This window comes from Pogoniulus pusillus, unplaced genomic scaffold, assembly GCF_015220805.1.
Source record: "Pogoniulus pusillus isolate bPogPus1 unplaced genomic scaffold, bPogPus1.pri scaffold_62_arrow_ctg1, whole genome shotgun sequence".
NCBI lineage: Eukaryota > Metazoa > Chordata > Aves > Piciformes > Lybiidae > Pogoniulus > Pogoniulus pusillus.
Genome location: NW_026974712.1, coordinates 393,980 through 421,430, shown reverse-complemented (window position 1 = coordinate 421,430; position 27,451 = coordinate 393,980). Strand labels below are relative to the sequence as shown.

Genomic DNA, 27,451 nt, shown 5'->3' with positions numbered 1-27,451 from the left:
TTTGGGAAGGGAGGGAGGAGAGGGAAGGGCACTCTACAAATTGTTATTGGTTCTATGCAATTTATTAGAGTCTCTGGGAATTTAAATTAGAACCCTAGACACTTTAATAACATGAGGAAAAGGATATGCTTGTGTCTCCACAGAGTCAGGTCCTTGGTGGATACCAGCAAAATATGTTCATCCTTACAAAGGATCAATCCAAAAAGAAGATCAGACAAACAAGGACAACGCAATGGCCTTGACTCCAGGATGAAAGCTGCAGTTATTGTGATCTTGGAAATATGGGGTGTTGGGTTAGGTGTTAGTTGCTTTAAGTTTTCAAAAACTAATGTTTGGATTAGTTAATGTCACTGGGTTAGAATTGCTTTGTTTAGTTATGGCCACTCCTAGAATACATTTTCTATAAACTTTTGGTGGGGTGGGGAGTTACTGGATTGATTTGTAGTATTGTAAAAATGCTTTGTTATGTATTGTTTATAATATTCCTGCTACTCATATTGTTACTATGTATTTTGCAATGTATTTAATGAATGATTGGCTGTGCTACTGTTTAGGATCTTCTTTGTACAACAAAATGGGGGAGATGCAGGAATAGGGGAATGGTCTGTTAGAAAGGAACAGTTGCTCAAGATGAAACAAATAGAGCATAGACCTCGGGCATGGAATGTGTGGGTCAGACAGACCCCAGAAGAGAAAGATAAACAGGATCCTGTGGTCAGGACTGCTCAGATAGTTGCATAGCAACATATACCAAGGAGCAGGATAAATAACAAAGAAAGCAGAAACAGCATCTTTTGCCTGAGCAGAGTATGTTAGCCAATCATGTAGTAGTTACTATCTTTCTTACAGTAATTTTAACCAATCAGTGACTAACAGGTAAGCCCTTCTGAGAGAATATATTCCTGCCTATTTTTCTAATAAAGAGGAATTTTGGCTTGCATCAAATCGTTGCCCTGTCCCTTCATCGTGGCAAGAATTCATCAATCTCATATTTAAAGACTCTTAAAGCTCCTAAAAATTTCTAAACACTCAAAAAGATCTCTCCCCACTTCTGGATGCATGGAAAGACTGAGGAAAGCCTCAGGCCTGCAGGAATCCAGCAGGAACACTGCTGAGCTAGTGGGTAGCCCTTTAGAAGCTGCCAGGCCTGCTCAAAAGCCTCAGAGCCCCCTAGTGGGAAGCTGACAAAAGCTTTCTGAGTTCTTCGAAAGACCTCTCTCTGAGATTCAGCCTCACCCCCGCAATGACCCTCCAGTGTCAATCCTAGAACCCCCAGATGTCAAAACACGCGAGATCCCCTGACACCCAAAGAACCTTCTAAGATGCCCCTGAGACCCTCCCAAGGTGCACTCAAGACTCCTCTAACAGCCTTGCTTTGACCTTTCTGAACTGAGCGCACAGCTCCAGCCCCATTCTTAGGGAACAAATATCCCCAACATTTGGCTGTTGTGGGAAGGAGTGTCCCAACTAAAAGTGAAAAACACAGGAGCATGGTAACTTTGGGTTATTACTGGCACATAGGCAATGGACAGGAGTTTTGGGTTTGACCAGGGAGACCCAAAGCACTGGGGGAGAACCAGATAAAACCTGGCAAAGCTCAGCACAGCTCCAGTGGCAGCACCAGCTGTGCTGACTCATCACCTCAATTATTCTCATCACCACTGACTGGTGTTTAGAAGGGCAGGGGTTGTTTGTTTCTGCTGGAGACCCCAGCCCCTGAGAAATGCAGGTCAAAAAGAGGAGACTTTGGTTCCATCTGCTGGAAAGGCCCTCTTGGGGTGGTCCCAATTACCCCAAGAGACCCAGGGTGAGGCTATTTGTGACTGCACCCAGTGTGGGCTGGTCAGCAGCATGGCTGAGACAGTGCCGGGTGAGATGGGAGCTGCAGTTGAACCTCTTGCCACAGTCGGCACAGCTGTAGGGTTTCTCACCAGTGTGGACACGACGGTGTGTGATGAGAGAGGACTTCTGAGTGAAACTCTTGCTGCAGTCACTGCAGGTGAAGGGCTTCTCACCAGTGTGGACACGACGGTGTGTGACAAGAGCAGACTTCTGAGCAAAACTCTTGCTGCAGTCACCACAACTGTATGGCTTCTCACCAGTGTGTGTACGTTGGTGGAGGGTGAGAGTGGATTTCTGCCTGAAACTCTTGCCACAGGCAGTGCAGGTGAAGGGCTTCTCACCAGTGTGCCTGCGGCAGTGGAGAGTGAGGGAGGAGTTGTTGTTGAAAGTCTTGCCACAGACAGTGCAGCTGTATGGCCTCTCACCACTGTGGATGAGGCGGTGTCGGAGGAGTCTGTAGCTCAGGGTGAAGGTCTTGCCACACTCTGCACAGGGGAACAGCTTCTCTCTGGTATGGATCCGGCGATGGTTGTTGAGGGTGGAGCTGCAGCTGAAGGTCTTGTCACAGTCAGGGCAGGAAACCTTCTCACCTGTGTGCATGAGGAGGTGCTGTGTGAGGTTGGAGCTGCAACTGAAGGTCTTGCCACAGTCAGCACAGGTGAAGGGCTTTGCACCAGTGTGTGTTCGCTGGTGGGTGGTGAGGGCAGATCTGTAGCTGAAGCTCTGGCCACAGTCAGCACAGGTGAAAGGCCTCTCACCAGTGTGTGAGCGCTGGTGGATTGTGAGGACAGATCTGTACCTGAAGTTCTTGCCACACTCAGAACAGAGGAACAGCTTCTCTCCAGTGCGGGTATGGTGGTGCCCCTCCTCCTTTTCATCATTTTGGTTGTCTTCATCCTCATTGCCTTCATCATCATCATTTTCCTCTTCCTCATAGTCAGCATCATCATAGTCATCATTCTCCTCATCATCATCATCCTCCATGCTGTCCTCTTCATCCTCTTTCTTGGGACTGCACTTTGGCTGCTCCAACTTGTTCTCTGGCTGCTGCTTCTCTTCCCAGCTCCTTTCTGGGTCTTTCTGTGAGGCCATGCTGGTGGGAGAAGAGGTCACTGCTGTGCCCTATGGAATACAGAAGCACTTGAGCCCAGGAGACCAAACAGAGAGATCCTGCCTGGCTCATGACAGACACTTTCCAACAACTGATGCTCAGCTGGAGAAAGGAATGGAGAAGGGCTCTTAAACGCCCAGTTCCTGCCATGGTGAAGGGTCAGACCTCTAAAACCTGTGCTGAGACCAAACCACTTCCATCCCTCTCCTGTCCATTCTCCACACCTCAATCCTAACCACCAGCTCCTGCCACACAACTCAGCCCCATCTGCCTGGAGGGCCCCAGAGTCCTGCCACAGTTGATGTCACTCAGAGTCCACAGAGGGGTGAAATGCCATGGGCAGGAGGGTCTGGAGGAGGTTGAGAAGTGCCCCAGCAATGGGCTGGGGTTCTGCTCTTGTCCCAGTCTGGGTTCTTTACCTGCTTGACTCTTCCAAGGGGCTGATCTGCAAACTCTACTCTTCCCCAGCCCACAGAAGCAAGGCTGACAGAGAGAAGGACACTGCCCCTGACAGACAGAAGCAAAGGGCTTAGAGGAGAGGACTGAACTCTAAAGGATGGCTCAGCATGGCCCAGGACCATGCAGCAGAGCTGGGCCTTGCTAGAAGCAGCTCCCAAGCCCAGCAGCGTGGGCACAGCAGCCTGGCAGGGCTGCTGAAGATGGGAGGTTTGATGGAGACTCAGCTCCTTGCCCAGCACACAACCCTCAACAGATATCTCCAGGACAGCACTACAAGACAGGTGCATCCACACAGACTCTCCCAGGCCTTGGCTGCAGGTTCCTCCCACTGCCTGCCCAGGGCTCTGCTACTTGGAAAAGCATTTGCCAGAGGCTGTTGCTCTGGCCCTGCTCACAGACCCTACTCCACCCATTCTTTGGTCAGCTCTGCCCTGCAAGCACATCCTATCACTAGGGCTCTATCCATGGCCATCTCTGTGATGGCCGATCTCAGCAGAAGGTCGGAGAAGCCCTGAGGGCACACAAAAAGGGATGCTCATGCTCTCTGCAGCTGCAGGAGAGGGGGAAGGGACTTGGTCTTCTCAGAAAACCTCCTCACCTCCTCCCTGTGAAGTGAATCTCTCTGTCTCCTGGGCACCTCCAGCAGCACACAGGCAGCATAAATATCCACAGTGGAAAGGTTTTCAGTTCCATTTATTTCTGCTTTCTCTTTGGAGATCTCCTGGAGCTGCCATTCAAATCCCCAAGAGAAAATGAGGTTTACTATGAGGGCACAGTGCCCATGGTCTGTTGGTAATCTCCCAGCTGACACATGCAGATGTGCAGGAGAATTCACTCCTTTCATCTCCTGAAATGCTGCCAGATTCTGACATTTCCTGTACACACATTTTTCAGATGGGCCCTTGATCCCCTCCCCTTTTTGGGAGTCAAGACCTAATTCCTGCCTTACCATTCCCAGGCTTTGTGAGAGACTAAATTTTGTCTCTCTTGTACATGTAAATCAACCTTTGCTCTCCCAGAGCAGCTGCTCAGGTGGTTTGCTCAAATGCCCAGGGATGTGTATTGAAATGAGAGGGGGAGGATCGAGGGGAGAAAGTCAGACCTCTGCAGGCACAAGGACTCCCAGAATGTGCACCAACTGTTGTAAACGACCTGCCTGATGGCTCAGCTTTGCCCATTGATAGCACACCTGGTACTCACTTATGCATTAATGTGACTGGGGTGGACAGAGGAGCTTTGGAAAACTGAAGAAAAAGACACTGGGCCTATAGCAGAGGGAGAGAGTGTGTGAGAGGAACCATCACTATGGACTTCCAGGCTGAAAACAGCCCAGAAACCCTCTCTCAACCACCACCATCCATGCTGTGCCCTAAGTTTTGCCTGCTTTAAGAAGGAAAGAACTCCTGGAGAAGAAGGAAGGACCCCACTGAAGACATCACTTGCTGGAAACATCCCCAGGCAACACAAACTGAAAAGCACTTGGACTTTGGGAACCCCTTTACTAGGCGATGGTAATACAATCCCTTTCCTGTTCCTCTTCTCTCTTTCTCTGCTTTTTTACCTCTCTCTCTCCCTCTCTCTCTCCCCCCCCTCTTCTCTGCTCTGTTTACTTCTTCCTGTAATAAATAGTCTCACTTCTGAAATTTGGTCTTGCTTGTACCTTAATTTCACAACATGGGAACACATAAGAACAAATCTGTCTGCACTGGACTGAGACAGGCCTTTCCCTCATTTCCAGCCTAACAGTGCTCTCTGTTGACTTTGCTGTCCCAGAGCCTTGTGTCCCCCACCTCCAGTACCACTACATTTCAAAGGGTGGAATGGAAAATGTTGTGGCTGAGGAAGTATATAACAAACTGGGCTGAGAGCAGGAGAACAAGAATGGAAGGTCCTGAGACTAAAGGCCAGGATGTCCTGGAGCAATGAAATTAGCAAGAAGCCAAGGCAGGGCTGTTACAAATGAAGGTCAAGGAGAGATTATGCAGCCACCTCACATGGGATTTGATGAAGTGGAACAGAGAGGGAATGAGACCTCAGCAGACTCCTGCCCCACAGCAGAGTGCAGGGGTAGGGTGGTGTTGGATGCCAGGAGCTGTTCTGACACAGTTACGATTTGCCTGTTTGAGCTTCTAGGGTCAGCTGCTGCTACCACCACTGCAGGTAGGAGCCAGCCAGAGCCATACAGCTGCTGAAATAACCCCTGCCACCTCACTGCAGCCTCCACCCTCCATCTGTCCATCCACTGCTTCATCTGCACTCACCCCGTGCCCTTGTAGAGTTCCCAGAGCTCTGCTAAAGCCCTACCATGGCCCAACAGCAGCCTCCCAGAGGAGAATACCCTGGAGAACAAGTTGCAGGAGCTGAAGTGCAGCCTCAAGGGAGAGGAAGGAAGAGGAAGAAGATGAATATGAGAACAAGAAAAATAACTGGATGAGAGTGAACCTGCAGTGGCCCTCTATGTGTGCCTTTGAGTGGTGGGATCAGTGCCCATGTACAGGCAGAGCTTCCCACCCAGTTGCAAGCAAGTGCAGCACCAGGGTCCCACAATAGTACCGGACTATCTGTATTCAAAAGCCTTCCAAAAGGCTTAAAATCAGCATCCCTTCAAAAATAATCAACATCCCTTTGAAAACTCTTTAAAAACTAATTCTGAAGAGAGTGAGTTTCTAGGCTTATTTAGGTGTTTGACACTCTCCAAAAATGCTTAAAACAATTTACAGCTTCCTTTAAAAAAAGAAATCACCAACATCTCTTTAAGGCTCTTAAAGGCTGAAAAACATCATTAAAGTATTATTTTAGAACTCTTAAGAAGTTTCTAAAACCACCTTAAGATGCATTAAAATCTCTTTAGGAGTATTAGAGAGCTTTTAATGAGTTCTGAGTTTCCAAACTCTTCAAATATTCCTGAAAAATCACCAAAATGTCTTAAAAAACTCTTCAAAAGAAATTACTTTGACTCTTAATACTAATTTTGTAGTTATTTCAATGACTTCTGGTCTTTCTAAGTCTTTCACACCTGTTGTGGTAGGCCTGATAGGCCCAAAATAGGCTTATACATGTCCTGCCTTGCCTAGGCATGTTTTTCTCCTCCACCAGAGAGGCAAGCATGGGAAGAGGACACAAAAGAACCTGTAGCCACTGAGTCTGGCCTGCCCAGGGTCCTGTGGTAAACAAGGTACACACACTTGACTTGTGCCTGCCTAGTGCAAGGCCTGTGCTTTTCCCAAATTTGGGTAAAAGTGAGCCTATGGCTTTGCCTAATATGGTAAGGTTTAGCTAACTGCCATCCTGATTGGTTGTTCTGTGTCCAAAGGGTGATTAATCTCAGCCCACATTGATAAAAGCAGATACCCAGGTAAACAACGTGCTTTGCTCCCCTGCTTTTCTGCTGTACTCTGTCGTTGCCAGCTGCAGTTGCCTACTGCTTTATTGTCAGCCTGGAAAACCCCACTGCCCTGAGCTTACCAGGAGCAGACTGCATGCCTGCACACCATCAGCCTGTGTGGTCAGTGCGACATCCTGCTGAGACTGCATGACATCCTGCTTAGAAGAAGCCAGTAGACAAGGTCAGAGATTGTCTGTCTCTTTCTCCAAAAGCCCAGGAAGAATTAAGTCTCAATGTCCAACAAGACAGAGTCCCCTGAATGCATCTGGGCACTGTTGGGACTATGGCCAGCCCCCCACGAGTTGGGTAATAATAGTTTGTGAGTAAATGCTTAAATGCCTCTTTGTCATTCTCCATTGCCTTCTGCCATGAGCAGAAAGAGCTTCTTGAGCCCATCTACTGGGCAAGTGGCATTTGACCGCAGGAATCCTCTCTCCAGTTCAATTAATGTTTATATATTTGCTGGTTATTACTACATCTAGATACAATCCATAGAATGTTTCCATGACTGTGTAAGAACTGAAATACTAAAATTAGTGGTCAGGGGTGGTGAGAGTTCTGAATATCAAAATTAATACACAATATTAATTTTGGAAAATATCATCTCACAGTAATTAGCTTCCCTCTGCAACACCACCATTCAAAAAATATTAAGGAACTGTTTAGAACTCCTGAAGACACATAAAACATTGAAACAACTTTTTTGTCCCTTAAGTCTCTTCAAAAAATACCTAAAATTTATCAAAATCTATTCAGAAGTAAAATACCTCCAAACCCTCTAAAAACTAATTCTGAAGAGATTTCAATCAGTTTCTAGGCCTCTAAGTGTTCGAGACACTTCAAAAATGCTTAACAAGGTTTAAAACCACCTGTGAACTTTCAAAATCTCTTGAAGTCATTAAAATATCTCCAAAACTCTAGAGACAACCTTTAGAGGTTTCTGGGAGCATCTAGGCCTCTTTATCTGTTCAACACTCCTTAAAAACACTTGGACAAATACTCAAAACTGCCTGAAAAATGACCAAAATCTCTTCATAACTCTGGTAAACCATAAACTCTCATCCGAGCTCTTCAAACTAATTCTGTAGAGACTTTCATGACTTTCTGGGCTGCTTTAAAGGCTTCAACACTCTTGGAAAAGGCTTAAACAGGCTTCCAACTTCATTAAAACTCATCAACATCTCTTTAAACCTCTTCAAGGCCCCAAAAATCTCACTACAATTCTTTCAAAGCTCCCCTAAGTTCCTCAAACCATCTAAAGCTGCATTAAAAGCTCCTTTAAAGAGTGCTGAACAAATTTTAAGGAGGCTTTGTCTTCATAAAACTCTTCAAATATTCCTCAAAAACATCATCAAAACATCCTCAGAAGACAACAGATCCCTTCAAAACCCCTTGAAATTTCATTAAAATATCTTAAAAACTCTCAAAAACTAATTCTGAAGAGACCTGACTGAGTTCCAAGGTTTATTTTTCTGTTTAACACTTTTCAAGCAGACTCACAATGGGTTAAAACTGCCCTAAAAATCAACGTCTCAAATTCCTAATCCATCTTTTCAAAACTTCCTAAACCCACATAGAGATGCTTTATAACTTTTTATTCCAGAGTTTAAGTTTGCACTCGCAACTCTTCAAAATGCCTGCTTAAAAGGCCTCACTCCTGCCTCATCATTCCAAGGCTCTTCCTCCATTCCCAGCCTATCCATGTCCTTGTGGCTTTGCTGTCCCAGGGCCCTGTGTCCCTCACCTCCACTGCCACTGCAGCTGGAAGAATGGAAAGGAAAACATTGTGGCTGAGGAAGCATCTAAATAACTCAGCTGAGAACAGGAGAAGAACGGAAGGTCCTGAGACTAAAGGCCAGGAGGAGCTGGAGGGCAGAAAAAAAGCAGCAACAAGCCAAGGGAGGGTTACAGGTGAGGAGTGGGGAGGGATCCTGCAGCCTCCTTAGGCAGGAACTGATGAAGTGAGACAGCAAGGGAGTAAGAGTTCAGGTGATTCCTGCTATGGGGTGTGGGGTGTTGTTCTGGTTTGAGAGAAATTAAATCCTTAGCTGTGAGAAGGAAAGAAAATAACCTGTACCCTATCTCACCATTCTTCTGCTGAGAAACACAACTAGTCAAAATACAGAGAACACAGTTACTTCTCACACACTGCTCAACTCTCACTGCTGGCTCTGCCTTCCCTTTGGTGGTCTGGTCTCTGTGGCTGCCTTAACTCTCTAATCCACCTAATGTTTTTTTTCCCTATAACCTCCTTGTCACCTTTATGACATTTCACCTCAGATCTCCAGATTTATCACATGAGATACATGTGGGTTGATCTGGTTACTTCTGAAGTAAGGAAAAGGAGAGAGGGTTTGGGTCTGTAGTCTCCTGGGGAGACTCTGTTTCTGGGAGGAGTATTCTGTTTCTGTGTTACTTTTAACATGTATATAACTGTATATATGTTTGTATATTGTGCTAAGCTGTAAATATAGCTTTACTCCTTAACTTTCAGCTGACTGAGTCTAGTCTGGGTGATTTTCTTAAGTGTGGGGTGGTGGGTAACTCCCAAACTATCACATACTTATTTTAGCACTTCAATGTGGGGCTAAGTCAATTTGATTGACTACTAATTAAGTCTGGAAGTTAAGATGAAGCTTATCTGGTTAGTTGGTAGTATTTTATATCCACTAGGGGATTTTTATTTTATATCCATTAGTTTTTCTACTATTGTTTGACAGAGAAAATTCATTCACTGATTTTTGATATCATATGGAAAAAGCAAAAAGGGACGGTTTTGGACTTCAGAGACTACTCTCTAGGTGGGATTTGCTTTAATATTACTGAAATTATTACCAACTCTGCTTTTAATAAGTCAGGAAATATTACAACTCCTCTCTCTCCTCCCACAGCTTTACTAAGTGTTGACTGGCCAAAAATGGAACTGCCAGAGCCCTATTGTCAGTTTTATACATGTAACAAAGTGCTCTGCTTACCATGTATGAATATAGCCCTAATATTTCTGGTTTTGGCACTCATGGTAGCATTATGCTTGAAGAACTCAAACGTGATTACTTTAAGAAAACAAAAAAAGAAACACATTTCCTCACAAACAGAGTTAGAGATAAGACCTGGGGACAACCAAAACAATGTCTGTCTGGGGGGAGAGTGAGAGGAGGCCACCCTGTCCACTGCTGCACCTCCTACTGCAGATTCTGGGAATCTGGCCAAGAGTACATTACCTGCCAATAACACAGCAGATTGCCAAAGGGCTTCTTCTCCTCAAGCTGTCCAGGTTTCAGCTGTTTTTAATTCTGCACCTAGTTCAAATCCACAGGCTTCATACACACTGCTCTCACTTCAGGCTATGCCTTCTTTTTGGTGGTCTGGTCTCTGTGGTTGCCTTAACTCTCTAAGGACAACATCAAGCATTGCAGTGATTTCAATGAGTTCTGAGTTTGCCAAACTCTTCAAATAGAACTGAAAAAAATCTATTTGAAGTGCTTAAAACTCATTTGGTAGAGATTACAATGACTTCCTGGGCTGCTTTAAGCCTTCAACGCCCTTCCAAAATGCTTCAGGAGGTTTAAAGCCACCTGGAAAACATCAAAATATCTTCCAAAACTATTTGAAAGTCATTGAAAATCATTAAAATCTGTGACAAACTCACAACTAATTTTACAGAGAATGCTGCCAGTGTCCAGGCCTCTGTGACTGTTTGACTTGCTTCAGAAACACTTCAGAATGGTTAAATGTTGAGCTGACAGGGAACTGTGAACACTGGGAGCCAGACTGGGAGGCACACTGAGGGTACTGAGGAGGAACTGGGAGTACTGAGCCTGAAAAATCACCAAAAGATCTCCATAAGGCTTAAAGACTCTACATAAGTTATTAAACTCCTGTTTGGCCTCCAGTGCTCCCAGTAGGCTCTATTCATAGTTCCCAGTGTCCCCAGTTTGGCTCTCAGTGCTCCCAGTTCAGAAACACTTGAAAATGTGTAAAAGAGGCAAAGAAATCACCAAAATCTCTTCAGAACTCTTAAATACTCTGAAGAATTTAATAAACTCTCTCCAGAGCTCTTCAAACTCCCTCTGCAGAGACTTTAATGACTTCCTGGGCTGCTTTAAGTCTTCCACACCCTTGAAAGGCTGAAACAGGCTGAAAACTGCATTAAAAATCATAAACATCTCTTAAAGACCTCTAAAATCTCATTAATATACATAAAACACTCCTAGAACTTCCTAAAATCACCCAAAGATGCATTAAGATCTCTTTTAAAGGGTGCTGGAGAGATTTTAAGGGAGTTTTGTGTTCTCAAAATCCTCAAATATGCCTCAAAAATCATCAAAATATCTTCAAAATTTCACCAAACAGCTTCAAAAGTCAACAAATCCCTTCAGAGTTGACTCAGAGTTATTGCAGTCATTCAAATCTCCTAAACAACTCTCAACAAGTCACAACTAATTCTGAAGAGGTTTTAGTGCCCCTCTAGAGGCTTCTTGCCCTGTTTGACACTCTTCAAACAGACTCAAAAATGCTTGACACTGCCCTAGGAGTCATCAACATCCTTTAAAAGTCTTAAACCTCCTTAGTAACTGATATAAAACTCATTTAAATCTCTCCTGCTTTCTCATTTAAAAGGCCTGAAAATGATCCAAATCTGTCCAACAATCATTAAGAACTTCTGAAAACAATCAAGATCTGTTTAAAAGTCATTCAAAAGGCCTAAACCCAATCAAGATCTCTGCCCCAGCCCAGCAGCTGCAGAGCTCTCAGCCACTGCCCTGAGTCAAAGCTCCTCCACAGAAGGATCAGCTACAAACTGCCAGCACTGGGTGCCAGGCCCAGGGGCTGGGGCAGGGATGGGCAGCGTGGGAGGGCTAAAGCCATGAACCCCCCAGACAGCTTCCCCTAACTCCCTGTGCCCCCTCAGGCAGGCCCAGCCCTAAGTGCCCCCAGGAATACGGCAACAGACCTCCAAATGCCTCCCTGGGGCACTCAGGTATCTCCTGGCACCCCAAAACTATCCTAAAGGAAACAAAAATTTCCTCAAAGGAGTCCCCAGATGCAGCTGAGAGGGAAGAACAGGAGGGTCTGAAAATGTTGCTGCCCTACATGTTTTCTGTACCCCTGGGCAGGAAGGGTCCCAAATGGTGCTGCCAGGGCCCTGCTGCTCGGAATCCTTCCAGACCCCCTACCCTGGATGCCTTTGGGGATCTGGGGGGGATCCTTTCTGCCCACCTTGGACTTGAAGGCTACTTTTGGTTCCTTTGGGATAGTTTTGGGGTGCCAGGGAAGTAACTGATGGTCCCTGGGAGGCATTTTGGGGTCTCAGGCTGCTGGTTTGGGTTCCTTGGGGGCCGTTTCACAGACTGAAAGAGTTGGGGCTGTTCAGTCTGGAGAAGACGATGCTCCAAGGTGACCTTATTGTGGCCTTTCAGTACCTGAAGGGGGCCTACAAAAAAGCTGAGGAAAGACGTTTTAGGTTATTAGGTAGTGACAGGACCAGAGGGTATGGAGCAAAGCTGGAGATGGGTAGGTTCAGGCTGGATGTGAGGATGAAGCTCTCCACCATGAGAGTGGTGAGAGCCTGGAATGGGTTGCCCAGGGAGGTTGTTGAGGCCCCCATCCTTGAAGGCATCTAAGGCCAGGCTGGATGAGGCTGTGGGCAGCCTGATCTAGGGTAGGGTGTCCCTGCCCATGGCAGGGAGGATGGAACTGGCTGATCTTTGTGATCCCTTCCAGCCCTGACTGATTCTATGATTCATTTTAGGGTCCTGGGGTCTTGACGGAATATTCTTAGATCCGGGAGGCATTTTGGGCTGGGCCTTTGCTCCTCCTGCTTGTGTCAGAGGCCAGCGTGGGCACAGGCGCTCCGGAGAGGCTGTATGGGGCACTCAGGTGCTGAACTCCCCCCACAGCCTCCCAGGACCTGCAGCTGGCCGTGCTGGGCCAACAGCCAAAGCCATGCAAGGCTCTGGCAGCCTGCCCGGGGCCCGCTTGCTGCCCTCCATATAGCGCCGGGGCCTGCCTGGCCCCTGCCGCCTGCTGCCCAAGGCCTGGCTGGAGGCGCCCCGCAGGGCCTGCGCCCACAGCGGCCTCAGCAGCGCCGCAAGCGGCTGCGGCAGGCAGGGCCAAGAGGGCCCCACCGACCCCCGACACTGCAGACCCACAGAGCCCCACACACCCCCACCCGGCCCCACACGATCCCAGCCCCAGCCCACAGACCCCTCTAAGCCCCAGGGGATCCCAATCCCAGACACAGGTGTCCTCTGTGGGTCCCAAAGGGTTCCGACCCCCAGCCCCACAGACCACCCCTGCAGAACCCCACAGCCTCCCCTGACCAGCCCCCACAGCTCCCCCTTCGAGCCCTACAGAGGCTTCCCCAGCCTCACCCACCCCAACCCCACAAACCCTCCTGCAACCCAACGGACCCCCCTAGACCCACGGACCCTCCCGACCCGCAGCTCCACAGACGCCTCCAGCAGCCCCACAGGCCCCGGGGATCGCAATCCCAGCCCCCGGCTGCGCCCCTCAGCCCCAGAAGTTCCCTTACCCAACGTGGCAGACAGAGGGGGCGCAGAGCAGGAGGCCGAGGCAGAGCTCAGCGCACAGGACGCTGCCAGCCCCGCGGGCTCCGGCGGCCTGAGCGAGCAGAGAGCGCTGAGAGAGCAGCCCCGGGCCGGAGCCGGCCCCTCCGTGCGGCGCGGCCCAGCGGCAGCGGAGCTCGGCCCGGAGAGGAAGTCCCGCCCGCAACTGAGCAGCGACAGCCAATCAGAGCGCAGGGTCTGGAGGGCTCTGTTCCAGCGCTGGGGGAGCGGCTGGGGGCGCGCAGGCTCCGTGGGCTCTGCCGCGGCGCGCTGGGTCGGGGCGGGCTCCTGTGCTAGGAGAGGGCAAGGTCTGGGGCAGCTTCTCTGTGACCGCTGTGTGGGCAGGGAGTAGCAGGGGGCCGCAGCTGCTCGGGGGGACCGGGACGGGCTGGGCTGAAGGCCCCGAGGGGCGGGGATGTGGCGCCGAAGGGAGCGCAGGGGGCTCGGTGGCGGAGCGGAGCCGGGGACAGCAGCCGGCCTGGGGTGCAGTCGGTCTGGGATTGAGGACTGGAGTCAGGGTGGGCGCTGGTGGGCTCAGGAGCTCCGGGGCCAGAGGAAGGGGCGGCCGAGGCACTGGCGGCTTGCGGAGGTCTGGAGTACGGTGAGTTAGGGCTGAGTGTTCCTGGGGTAGGGAGACACTGGGGGGGTCCCTGTGGCAGAGGGGTGCTGGGAGCTGCTGAAGGCTTTTGGGGTAGAGTGACACAGGTGGCCCTGCGCTAGGAGGCTGCTGGAGGTCCCAGAGACAGGGGGACACTGCGGGTCTCTGGGGCTGGAGGGCTCTAAGAGCTACTGTAAAGGTTTAACCCTCCTAGGGAAGTGGTCTTGACGCCTCCGCAGGGGTGGGTCCCAGCACTCTCGGGTGTGGTTAGCCCACTCCCTGTTCAAGATCCATAACAGCAGGGCTCGCTCTCTGCCCCCCTGCATGCTAGCATCACCTTCCTCTTCCTCTTTGTTTTGCCACGTGGCTATCACCCATGAGGTGGACAAACCATTGCCGTCAAATCTGTTTGTATTTCTGTATTTTGTATCTTGCTTTTCCCTTCCCTATACCTTTGTAACTTCTCTACCTCATATACCTTTTATTTATTGTAAACTTTTCTGCTTTTTACTTCCAAATCAAAGTGAGATCATTTATTTGAGTGTACTTTCCCTTCCCCTCTCTCTATATATCTAATTCCTTTTCTTTGGGGAAGGAGGGGGAAGAGGGAAGGGCATCCTATAAATTGTTTTTTGGTTCTATTAACTGTATTTGAGTCTCAGGGAAATTTAAATTCGAACTGAGACAGGTCAAACACAGGACAGTTTGTTTTGGCTGTGTGGAGATGCACCCTGTGGTTACTAGGGGCCAGGCAAAGGAGGGAAGGTAAAGAGGTTCCTGTGTTTAACATGTAGCTTCAACTTAGTGTAATTATGGGTAGGAGGATGATGGCAGGATTTGCTTCATAGGAGATGGTTTGTGCCACTGCTGGGAGTGTGCCAATTACATCCTGTTTTGAGCTGGAGGCTCAGCCTGATCCCAGGATGGAGAACACTGCTAGGCTGGCTGTGGTGAGGAGAATGGAAGGCCCAGGCTGAAAGCAGTGAGTGAGAAGGGAAGGGGCAGGGAGGTTCAGATAGTGCTAGGAAGAGTTCTAAGGTGCAGGTGTTGTAAGGGATACAATGGGGGCTGGGGTAGGTGGTGGGTGGGTTCTTTAATGAATGACTTTGATCTGTCTGCTACAGGCTGTGAAAGCCCCAAAGGGCCAGTGATGTTTGGAGCCTTTGAGGCCTGCATGGAGCTCAGGACTTTTTGCTCAACTCATGTTAAGGAAGCTGCTGCAATTAAGATAGGGACAGCATGGGAAAGGGATATGGGTAGGTAGTTGGGACTGGAATGTGAGTCATAGGGAAGTGATGTCAGTTAGGCAGAGGACTTTGAACCTCTGGGTAAAGGGCTTAACCTTTTGCATTTGCTAGGCTCTTCCATGCCAGCTCTCCTTTTCTAGGATGAGGTTTATGGGTCCCTTTAGTAGTTCAGTTTGGTCCCTTACTTAAGGGGAAGGCCTGCTTATATGGGTAGACCTTATTTTTCCAGTCCTTTTGTATTAGGAAAAACACATCCTAGATAGAAACCAACTTGGATTACTCTGCTCTGAACTCAGGTCATGTAGGACCACTAATGGCTGAACAAATTAACCCTTTGTAGTGTCTTCATCATTGTGATGTCATGACCAACACTCAGGTCATAAACCTCCTTGTGCTTATGGGCCAGTGTAGGGGATGGTGCTGCTGTCCCAGAGGTGAGCTGTAGGTAGAGTATATGATGCTGTGTTCTCCTCGTGGCAATGAAGACACCACTGGCAGAGGGGTTGAAGCTGCTGCAGTAGCAGCCATGAGGTGCTGCTCCACACCCAGGGGGCTTGAGAACAGGAAATGAAAGCTCAGCATTTTCTTTACATTTATTTAGGTGAACTGAAAGGATCCTACAGGAATGCTGGAGTGGGACTTTCCCTGAGGGTCTCTAGCAACAGGATAAGGGGGGAAAAGTTTTAAGATGAGGGAGAGTAGGTTTAGACTGCACCTTGGGAAGAAGCTTGTCACAGTAGGCCTGGATAGGTTAAAATAGGCTTATATATGTCCTGGCTTGCCCAGCCATGTTTTTCTGCTCTCCCTCTCTTTGTTTTGGGGAGAAGCAACTGTGGGAATGAGAACAAAGAACGTGGAGCCACTGAGTCTAAGGGCTCTGGCTTGCCCAGGCTTGTTTTGCTCCTGTTTACATTCTGTGGTAAACAAGGTGCGTACACTTGGCTTATGCCAGCCTCATGCAAGGCCTATGTTTTTCCCAAATTTGGGTAAAGCAAGCCTGTGGCTTCACCTTATATGGTAAAGGTTGGCTAACTGCTGTTCTGATTGGCTATTCTGTGTCCAAAGGCCGATCAGTCTCAAGCTGTATCGATAAAAAGAGATGAGTAGGTAACACAACATGCTCTGTCATTGTGTTTGTGCTTCTTGCTGCTGCCTGCTGCCATTGCTTTCTATCTCTGGCAGTGATTCTGCTATTGCCTTCTGCACATTATGTTTTGCTAAATAGTAAGTTATCTCTGCTGAGCTGCCTGAGGCACTTAGTGCCATGGTGTGGTTGACTGGATAGGGCTGGGTGCTAGGTTGGACTGGATGATCTTGGAGGTCTCTTCCAATCTGGTTGATTCTATGATTCTATGAAACTCTGCTTCAAGTTTACCAGGAATAGCCGTAATTGCCTTCATGCAGTAGGCCTGCATTGCCAGTGTGACATTGTGCTAAGACTGCACATTGTAAGACATCCTGCCTACACCTGCCAAGATGAGGAAGGGACACACAGATCATCTGCCTCCTTCCCCCAGCACCCTGTGAAGCCTGGCAAGAGTCAGAGGCCTCAGTAGCTGACAAGGCATTGACAGAACTGAAAGCATTTGAGTACTATCTGAAGCTGTAGCTAGTCCAATGAGTGGGGAGACAATTTTTGTGAGTAAATACTTAAAGCCTCTTGTAATTCACCAATTGCCTTCTCCCATAAGCAGAAAGGAGCTTTCTGAGTCCATCTAGTGGGCAAGAGGTATATTGACTGTGAGAACCTTCTCTTCCAGTTCATTTAATGTTTATATTTTTGCTAGTTATTTCTTTCAATGTTCTGGATCCTATATTATTCCTCTGTATAATGTTTCCATGACTGTTGCAGGAAAAGTTAATTATCATTAAAATTAATGATCGTGGAGGCGAGACTCCTGAATATCAAAAATAATAAACAATATTAATTCTGAAGAAAATACCATCTCACATTAATTACCCCTCTGCTACAAAGCACTTCAGCATGAGGGTGGTGAGATTCTGGAATAGGCTTCCCAGAGAGGTTGTGGATGCCTCCTGCTTTGGGGTGTTCAGGGCCAGGTTGGCTGATGCCTTGAGCAGTTAAGTGTAGTTGAGAGGCATCCCCACCTATAGCAGGGAGGTTGGAGTAGATGATCTCTAAGGTCCCTTCCAGCCTGAGCCATTCTGTGATTCTGTCTGGCTCTAATGTGTGCTGCCCATTGACTTCTAAGTTCCACAGGGTCTCTTCATCTTATGTTTTTCTTCCTACTTTTGCCCAGGAAGATCAGTGTCACTGATTATCTGTAAGAGGCAGTTCAGACCTCATTTAGCCACTCAGACAAGACTCACTTTATGGAGTAATTGGTTGTGCTGCCTTCATACAGGTAGGATGCTGCAGCCATTCAATGTGATGTCACCAGGCAGGCATTGTCTTCGCTACTGTTGTGCTGCAGGCTGTGGTTTTGGTAAACAGCCAGGCCTTGGCTTTGTCCAGTTGCTTTTACAGATTAAAATCTTCCTGCTGGGTGCTCCTGAGTCAGTCTAACAGGATGGTTTGATACAGGTCTTGTTAGAATTAGGGTATCAGTTATTAGTCTTAACAATATGGTGATGGAAGTTTGCACCAAGAAGGGGTGACTCCAGTTACTGATTCCAGCATTGGTGCTCCTACTCTTACAGGTTGCCATGTTAGTGGGGAGAGAGCCACCCTGAGCTTGTGTTGTGGGATCAAAGCTTTGATACACTCTTTGCTGGTGGCTGCTTGAATGCCAACAATGTGGAGTTAATTAGGGGATGCTATCTGGTGGGAGAGGTTTTGTTCTTTTTTCAAAGAGCTGTACCCCCTTGCAATGACTCCTGGTAAATTCCATGGTGTTTAGGATGAATGTCTGGGAAGTAGTCAGGGAAGAACTCAGGTTCATTTGGCAGGTAGGCAGCTCTTCCCCAGCTCTGCTGGCTTTTCACCTCTCTTAACAAGTCCTTCACTCTTGTGCCGGAGACAGATTGGCTCAGAGACAGCTGCATGTGAGTAGCTCCCTTGGGTTTTGGGGTGGCAAGCTTGAGTACATTTTGCTTGACTGTTCCTGCTGGGTGATGATGCAGAAGGTGCAAGGACTGATCTCTACTGCTCAGTGCCTAGGTTTTGTTATGAAATTATTAAATTATGCATAAGGCAGATATGATAATAATAAAGTTATTTATTCATACAAAAACATTGCTTTATCTTATTTAGAGGATCTTTGTGATCAGTTGTGCAAGATACTTACAGGATATGTGCAGTTCTTAGGGTGGTACTGAACTGTAAATAATTTAAAGAAAACTGGGAAATGTAAACTAAGGATTTAAACTGGAAAGTCTTCTGTGGTGCAATATGTAGCTTGCCCTCTAGGGGGAGACTGAAGGAACCTTACTGCCAACCAGCAGCAGCCACAAAGTTTAAGGTACAGAGTTAAGCAGAAAACCTTTTACAGAGAGGCTTTGTAGAAAATGTTTACTCACAGGTTTGGTATCACTGAAATGTTTCCAGGGCTGCACTTACAGTCCTGAAAATGCAGTTTAAATGCAGAGCAGAGTGGTACTGAGCCAGGTGCTGGCACCTGCTGGGGTTTCTCTGGTTCCCAGGGTGTTGTATCCTCTCTCGGCTGCCCTGAGGTTCTGGATGTGGAGCAGGTGCTTATGGCTTGCACAACTGCAGCTGCCTGTTTGTAGCCATACAGCTCCCTGAGGGCATCAGGCTTACCTGGGCTTCCCCCTTTCTGCCCAGCCTCAGCAGCTGTTTGTCTGCCAGCAGGGTTCCTGATGAGGCATTGAGACTGGCATGGTTCCAGACAGCATTTGGCAATGACTTCATTGCCTACAGACAGTGCACTGGGCACTTGTGCTTCTAGGTAAACTGAGGCACAGCAGAACTCCAGGTAGATGACACACAAAGCAACAAGGCAAGGCCCAAAGCATCAAGACACTGTGTATGCAGCTTTGGCTTGCTTCTATCATTTGCTTAAGACTTAGTTTGGCCATAGGCAACACAGGGAAACACAAGCCATCAGCCAGTGGAATGGCAGTGACCCAAACTGGGTGGGAGGCAGAAGCCTGCCTCAAGTCAAGCCTCCACCAGGTGCCTGCCTTTTGTATAGCACAAGATGTAAACATGAGCAAAATGTGTTTAGGGAAGCCCTTATTACTCAGACTCCCTGGCTCTTTTGTCCCTTTTCCTCATTCTCTGGACTCTGGGTGGAGGAGGAGGAGAGTGGAATTAGGGCCTGGTGTGGTGGAAGGTCCAAATTATGCCTAGAACACATATCCATCCCATGCCCTAAACACCTGCCCAAATACCCATTTTGCCCCCCCTTCCTGCTTCTTCTTCCTGGGTGGAAGAAGTGGGAAAGCGGACAGAAGCTTTGGCACCTCTCAATCTATCACAGACCCCATATTTGGCCTTGTTTTTCATCTTGCTTTGTTTTGTCATAAACACAGGTCACGATCCTGGGCCTCTTCCTATTTTGGAGAAATAATTGAGGACTGGTTCTAGGGCTGGTTTTACCTGTTGGTATTGGTCAAAGACACTCACCAAAATACTTAAAACCCTAGTAGACTTGCTTGTTTGCTGCTGCTTTTGGTTTGTTCACTACCCATTTGCCTTGCGTGCCTCTGTGTGCCACGACACTTTGCATCACGCGTTAAGTGGGGACTTGCCTATGACTGGCAGCCCGACCCTGCCTGATCAAGCCCAAATATAGGTAGTGACCTAGCAACAAGTTTTAACATTGGGACTTGCTGGCCCACTGCTCCAGCCCGCCGTGCCAGCCTGAGGGCCGACTCCTTGCCATACACAGCACTCAATGGGACTGCTCCAGCCTGCAAACCTGGACCCTGTTTTGACCAAGTGGTTGCTGACCACCTGATGACTTCTGAGAGCCACAGAAGACCTCTCTTGTGTCCGTGGGCCTTCTCGGATGGCATGCTCAATTTGGACTGAACAAGCACCACAGCCCTATCACGTCATTTCCATGTGAAGTCCACAACGTGGCTTTCACTACTTATATTTTCCTGTTCATGCTCTTGGAGCACAAATATTGAGACTTTTGACCAGTGAGTACCCTAACTCTCTTTGCTCAAGTTTGTAAAAGTTCATGCTTAACCTTTCAGCGGCAGTTTGTGCTGCAAGTCTCTCTAGTTACACACATTTCTAAAGATTTTTCCTAAATCATTTGGCTGTACAGATGCACTCTGCAAAACAGTTTTACCAACCACATCATAGAATCTCTCTGTGTTAATTGTAAAGAAGTTTGGAGAAGTTTTATTTGTATAATTAATAAACTATTAAATAATTTTTTACACCAGCCTCATTACAATTCACTCCTAACTCTGATTCAAACCCCTCCTTAACACCTGGACAGGCTAGGATGTATTGGGTTGGTTTGGCTGTCTTTTGGGCATATTTTAGGACTCCTGTGTTATTTCATCTTTCCCTTGGGTACAGGTCTCTGCAGCACCTGCTGAGCTTTTCTAGTGCCTTTACTAAGGCTGTAGCATGTTTCAGTTAGGGCCTGTAAGAGTTTTGAAGAGATGTTGCTGGTTTCTAGGGTAGTTTGAAACCATTCAAAGTGTTTCTGAAGAGTGTTCAATGTAGAAATAAGCCTAGAAATGGACTGGAATCTCTTCAGAATTGGTTGTTAAGAGCTGTTCAGATGTTTCGTGACATTGCAAGAGTTTTTGCACCGTTTTGAAGGGGTTTATTGACTTTAGAAGATGGCTTGAGGAGTTTTGAAGACGTTTTGATTATTTTCAGGCATATTTGAAGAGTTTCAAGAACTCAAAACCTCCTCAAAATCTTAAAGCCCAGATCTTATGCACCATTGGTGGTTGTATGAACTAAAAGTTTTGAAAATAAGGAGTTTTTGTTCGGGGTTAGAACTTTAAAGAGATGTTGATTTTTCAGGGCTGCTGTAGGCTTATAGAACCGAAAATCTCTTGCAAATCTCTACAAAAGCACTTGTCAGAGTTTTGAGGGGCGTTTATTGACTTCTGAAGAGTTTTGCAGAGATTTTGGTGATTTTTTTAGGCAGTTTTAAATATTTCTGTTTGGAGGGTATTGAATACTTGAAGCCTGGAGATTCACTGAAATGTCTTCCAAATTAGCTTTACGAATTTCTGAGGTATTTTAGTGACTTGAAGACTCTCAGACTGGTTTTCAAGAGATTTTGATGATTTTTCAGGTGGTTTTAAGCCTTGTCAAACATTTTACATCGATGTTGAAAATCAGCAGAAACCAAGAAAGTCATTAAAATCTCTCCAAAAGTAGTTTTTAGGAGTTTTGAGTAATTTTAATGAATTTTGAAGAAATTCTGATTATTTTAGTTGTGTGTTTTTTGTTTTTAAAGATTTGAGGGTAAAAAACCTCTTGATGAGTTTTATGGGTTGTTAAGAGTTCTAACTAGATCCTGATGACTTTTGAGACAGTTTTAAGCCTCTTTAAGTGTGGTTTTTTTAAGGGTGTGGATAGCCAGAAAGTATTTAAAATCTCTCCTAAATGAGTTTTAAGAATATGGAAGAGATGTTAATGACTTCTAAAGAGCTTTTGAAGATATTTTGCTGGTTTTTTTCAGGCATATTTGATGAGTTTGGAAACCTTGTAACTCATTAAAATCTCTCCAGTGCTCTTGAAATGGAGATTTAAATGTATGTTTGGATGGTTTTAGAAACTTGTAGGAGTTCTGAAACTATCTCAGTAAGTTTGGGTGGGTCTTTAGGGCTTCTGAAGCGATGTTGATCAATTTTGTGCAGTCATAAGCATTTTAAAGCGGTTTTTAAGAATGTCACAAAAATAAGCCTAGAGACTAAAATCTCTTCAGAATTAGCTTTTATGAGCTTTTAATGAAATCTTAAGGATTTTGGACAAGTTTCAAAGGGATTTTGATTATTGTTTTCAGTTATTTTTAAGCCTCTTTAAGCGTAATCCTGTTCAGTATCTATACTGATGATCTGGGCAAGGGGATTGAGTCCAGCATCAGTAAGTTTGCAGATGACACCAAACTAGGAGCAGGTGTGGAGCTGTTGGAGGGTAGGAGAGCCCTACAATGAGACCTTGTCAGGCTGGATGGGTGGGCAGAGGCCAATGGGATGAGACTGAACAAGGCCAAGTGCAGGGTTCTGCATGTTGGCCACAACAACCTCAGGCAGTGCTAGAAGCTGGGAACAGAGTGGCTGGAGAGCAGCAAGGCGAAAAAGGGACCTGTGGATGCTGGTAGACAGTAGCTGAACATGAGCCAGCAGTGTGCCCAGGTGGTCAGGAGAGCCAATGGCATCCTGGCCTGTATCAGGAACAGTGTGGCCAGTAGGACAAGGGAGGTTATTCTTGCCCTGTACTCAGCACTGGTCAGGTCACACCTTGAGTGCTGTGTCCAGTTCTGGGCTTCTCAGTTCAAGAGGGATGTTGAGGTGCTGGAATGTGTCCAGAGAAGGGCGACAAAGCTGGTGAAAGACCTGGAGCACAGCCCTATGAGGAGAGGCTGCAGTCAACCAGACCAGCAGTGTGCCCAGGTGGCCAAGAGAGCCAGTGGCATCCTGGCCTGCATCAGGAATGGTGTGGTCAGCAGGAGCAGGGAGGTCATTCTGCCCCTGTACTCTGTACTGGTTAGACCACACCTTGAGTATTGTGTTCAGTTCTGGGCCCTCCAGTTTAAAAGGGACGTTGAGATGCTTGAGCATGTCCAGAGAAGGGCGACGAGGCTGGTGAGAGGCCTTGAGCACAGCCCTACGAGGAGAGGCTGAGGGAGCTGGGATTGGTTAGCCTGGAGAAGAGGAGGCTCAGGGGTGACCTTATTGCTGTCTACAACTACCTGAGGGGTGGTTGTGGCCAGGGGGAGGTTGCTCTCTTCTCTCAGGTGGCCACACCAGAACGAGAGGACACAGCCTCAAGCTGCGCCAGGGGAGATTTAGGCTGGAGGTGAGGAGTAAGTTTTTCCCTGAGAGAGTCATTGGACACTGGAATGGGCTGCCCGGGGAGGTGGTGGAGTCGCTGTCCCTGGGGCACTTCAAGGCAAGGTTGGACGTGGCACTTGGTGCCATGGTCTAGCCTTGAGCTCTGTGGTAAAGGGTTGGACTTGATGATCTGTGAGGTCTCTTCCAACCCTGGTGATACTGTGATGCTGTGATACTGTAACTACCTGAAGGGAGGCTGTAGCCAGGTGGGGTTGCGCTCTTCTCCCAGACAACCAGCAACAGAACAAGGGGACACAGTCTCAAGTTGTGCTGAGGGAGGTATAGGCTGGATGCTAGGAGGAAGTTGTTGCCAGAGAGAGTGATTGGCATTGGAATGGGCTGCCCAGAGAGGTGGTGGAGTCACCATCCCTGGAGGTGTTTAAGAAAAGACTGGATGGGGCACTTAGTGCCATGGTCTGGTTGACTGGATAGGGCTGAGTGACAGTTTGGACTGGATGATCTTCGAGGTTTCTTCCAACGTGGTTGATTCTATTCTATTTTTCAACCTGGTTGGGTACCAGGTTAGAGTTAGTGGTGTGTTGCTAGCTTTGAACTGGGTGGGAAGCTTTGCCTGCACATGGGCACTAACCCACTCAGTGGCACCACTCATTCTTGTCATCATTGTTCTTGTACTCTTATGCCTTCTCATCATATTCCTCCTCCTTCTCCTCCTTGTTCTCTCCGTCAAGGCTGCACTTGAATTCCTTCAATTTGTTCCTAAGGAAAATTCTTCTTTGGGCTCTCATCTGGGGGCTTCTGTTGAGCTATGTTGGGGCACTAGGCCAGCCCTGGGACCTTGTTGGGGCCCTAGGAACTCCTGGGGGCACAGAGTGAGTGCAGATGGTCTGGGGGTTGTGTGCTGGGCAAGGGGCTGAGTGTCCACTTCTTCAGCCCTGCCTGACCACTGTAGCCATGCTGTTGGGCTTGGGAGCTGCTGCCAGCAAGGCCCAACTCTGCTGCATGGTCCTGGGCAATGCTGAGCTATCTATTCCTTGGAGTTCAGTCCTCTCTGATCCCTTTCTTTCTCTCTGGTGGGGACTGTGTCCTCTGTCAACCAGCCCTGCCTCTGTGGTCTGAGGAAGTTAGCAGGAATTTAATAAATTATATTTTTATATACAATTTTGATTCCCCCAATTAATTTCTCCCCTCCACCAAATAGGTGCAGGCACTGAGAAATCCCCCTCCGCAACAAAGATGTACCCTGTGCTTCCATCAGGAATTCTGATGTCCCACCAGTACCTTTATCCATTCAGCAAGACTGGGGCTACCCAATCAGGCTTTCTGCTGCCAAAACAAAGGCCTTGTTTCCTTCCTGTGAGCCTGGGGATTTGCTCACTATTTCCACTGGCCCAGCAATGCCCTTGATGCATTTCAGTGCGCCTGGCAGACTGCAGGGACACCAGGGGCTACTGGATTCACAAGGGAAGCCCAGGCTAGCTGGCAGTCAGCAGGGCCAATGAAGGGCAAAGCCCAGCTTATCTGGAATGATGCAGTCCCACAGGTGGGCAGTGGAGTCCCATCAGAAGCATCAGACTTGTCAGAATGCATCAGTCTCACAGTTTAAAAACTCTTAAAGCTCCTAAAAATTTCTAAACACTCAAAAAGATCTCTTCCCACTTCTGGATGCATGGAAAGACTGAGGAAAGCCTCAGGCCTGCAGGAATCCAGCAGGAACACTGCTGAGCTAGTGGGTAGCCCTTTAGAAGCTGCCAGGCCTGCTCAAAAGCCTCAGAGCCCCCTAGTGGGAAGCTGACAAAAGCTTTCTGAGTTCTTCGAAAGACCTCTCTCTGAGATTCAGCCTCACCCCCGCAATGACCCTCCAGTGTCAATCCTAGAACCCCCAGATGTCAAAACACGTGAGATCCCCTGACACCCAAAGAACCTTCTAAGATGCCCCTGAGACCCTCCCAAGGTGCACTCAAGACTCCTCTAACAGCCTCGCTTTGACCTTTCTGAACTGAGCGCACAGCTCCAGCCCCATTCTTAGGGAACAAATATCCCCAACATTTGGCTGTTGTGGGAAGGAGTGTCCCAACTAAAAGTTCAAAACACAGGAGCATGGTAACTTTGGGTTATTACTGGCACATGGGCAATGGACAGGAGTTTTGGGTTTGACCAGGGAGACCCAAAGCACTGGGGGAGAACCAGATAAAACCTGGCAAAGCTCAGCACAGCTCCAGTGGCAGCACCAGCTGTGCTGACTCATCACCTCAATTATTCTCATCACCACTGACTGGTGTTTAGAAGGGCAGGGGTTGTTTGTTTCTGCTGGAGACCCCAGCCCCTGAGAAATGCAGGGCAAAAAGAGGAGACTTTGGTTCCATCTGCTGGAAAGGCCCTCTTGGGGTGGTCCCAATTACCCCAAGAGACCCAGGGTGAGGCTATTTGTGACTGCACCCAGTGTGGGTTGGTCAGCAGCATGGCTGAGACAGTGCCGGGTGAGATGGGAGCTGCAGTTGAACCTCTTGCCACAGTCGGCACAGCTGTAGGGTTTCTCACCAGTGTGGACACGATGGTGTGTGATGAGAGAGGACTTCTGAGTGAAACTCTTGCTGCAGTCACTGCAGGTGAAGGGCTTCTCACCAGTGTGGACACGACGGTGTGTGACAAGAGCAGACTTCTGAGCAAAACTCTTGCTGCAGTCACCACAACTGTATGGCTTCTCACCAGTGTGTGTACGTTGGTGGAGGGTGAGAGTGGATTTCTGCCTGAAACTCTTGCCACAGGCAGTGCAGGTGAAGGGCTTCTCACCAGTGTGCCTGCGGCAGTGGAGAGTGAGGGAGGAGTTGTTGTTGAAAGTCTTGCCACAGACAGTGCAGCTGTATGGCCTCTCACCACTGTGGATGAGGCGGTGTCGGAGGAGTCTGTAGCTCAGGGTGAAGGTCTTGCCACACTCTGCACAGGGGAACAGCTTCTCTCTGGTATGGATCCGGCGATGGTTGTTGAGGGTGGAGCTGCAGCTGAAGGTCTTGTCACAGTCAGGGCAGGAAACCTTCTCACCTGTGTGCATGAGGAGGTGCTGTGTGAGGTTGGAGCTGCAACTGAAGGTCTTGCCACAGTCAGCACAGGTGAAGGGCTTTGCACCAGTGTGTGTTCGCTGGTGGGTGGTGAGGGCAGATCTGTAGCTGAAGCTCTGGCCACAGTCAGCACAGGTGAAAGGCCTCTCACCAGTGTGTGAGCGCTGGTGGATTGTGAGGACAGATCTGTACCTGAAGTTCTTGCCACACTCAGAACATGGAAACAGTTTCTCTCTACTGTAGATATGGCAGTGCTCCTCCTCTTTTTCTTCTTGGCCATCTTCATCCTCATTTTTCTCCTTCTCATATTCAGCACCATCATAGTCATCATTCTCTTCCTTATCATTACACTCCATTTTGTCCTTCTCCCTCTTGGAACTGCACTTTGGCTGCTTCAACTTTTTGATTGGCTGCTTCTTTTCCCAGCTCTAGTCTAGGTGCTTCTATGAGGCCATGCTGGTGGGAGAAGAGGTCACTGCTGTGCCCTATGGAATACAGAAGCACCTGAGCCCAGGAGCTCAAACAAAGAGATCCTGCCTGGCTCATGACAGACTCTGACACCTCCAAACAACTGACACTCAGCTGGAGGAAGAAATGAGAGGAGCCGTCAATCCCCCAGTTCTTGCCATGGTGAAAGGTCAGACCCCTAATACCTGTGCTGAGCATATTGAAACACTCCAGTACTTACACAGTGATTGCATCTTCCCTGTTCCTGAGCTTTGGCAGGGTGTTTCCTGGCCCAGGCCTTGTCCTTCAATCTCTCCTGGTTCAGACAAAGGCAGCAGCACTCACCCAGGAAGACCAAACCACCTCCAGCCTTCTCCTGTCCATTCTCCACACCTCAATCCTAACCACCAGCTCCTGCCACACAACTCAGCCCCATCTGCCTGGAGGGCCCCAGAGTCCTGCCACAGTTGATGTCACTCAGAGTCCACAGAGGGGTGAAATGCCATGGGCAGGAGGGTCTGGAGGAGGTTGAGAAATGCCCCAGCAATGGGCTGGGGTTCTGCTCTTGTCCCAGTCTGGGTTCTTTACCTGCTTGACTCTTCCAAGGGGCTGATCTGCAAACTCTGCTCTTCCCCAGCCCACAGAGGCAAGGCTGACAGAGAGAAGCAAAGGGCTTAGAGGAGAGGATTGAACTCCAAGGGATGGCTCAGCACAGCTCGGGACCATGCAGCAGAGCTGGGCCTTGCTAGAAGCAGCTCCCAAGCCCAGCAGTGTGGGCACAGCAGCCTGGCAGGGCTGCTGAAGATGGGAGGTT

General features: G+C 48.2%; 1 protein-coding gene and 1 long non-coding RNA gene across 2 annotated transcripts; one reads left to right on the top strand and one right to left on the bottom strand.

The window, feature by feature from the left end:
* Window positions 1-40: 40 nt before the first annotated feature.
* On the bottom strand, window positions 41-26,546 carry LOC135174369 (zinc finger protein 624-like). The gene is made up of 6 exons (XM_064141639.1): window positions 25,534-26,546; window positions 13,229-13,844; window positions 12,734-12,937; window positions 10,019-10,078; window positions 6,878-6,952; window positions 41-2,964 (listed from the first exon to the last, which is right to left on the bottom strand). Exons 1-6 carry the CDS (start codon window positions 26,544-26,546, stop codon window positions 1,789-1,791), a joined length of 3,144 nt encoding a protein of 1,047 aa, XP_063997709.1. The 3' UTR covers window positions 41-1,788.
* LOC135174363 (uncharacterized) lies at window positions 13,681-20,527 on the top strand. The gene is made up of 2 exons (XR_010301862.1): window positions 13,681-13,967; window positions 19,667-20,527. It is a non-coding gene; the product is annotated as an uncharacterized LOC135174363 (long non-coding RNA).
* Window positions 26,547-27,451: the final 905 nt, after the last annotated feature.

What these genes read in the sequence shown, in the direction of transcription:
- LOC135174369 (XM_064141639.1), bottom strand. Translation starts at nt 26,546, where the DNA reads ATGGAGTGTAATGATAAGGAAGAGAATGATGACTATGATGGTGCTGAA. An exon ending in CTCACCCTGGGTCTCTTGGG is followed by an intron (nt 13,845 to 25,533) that starts GTAATTGGGACC and finishes ACTGCACCCCAG; the next exon opens with GCCGGCTGCTGTCCCCGGCT. An exon ending in TGGAGCTGCGGGTCGGGAGG is followed by an intron (nt 12,938 to 13,228) that starts GTCCGTGGGTCT and finishes GTGGGTCTGCAG; the next exon opens with TGTCGGGGGTCGGTGGGGCC.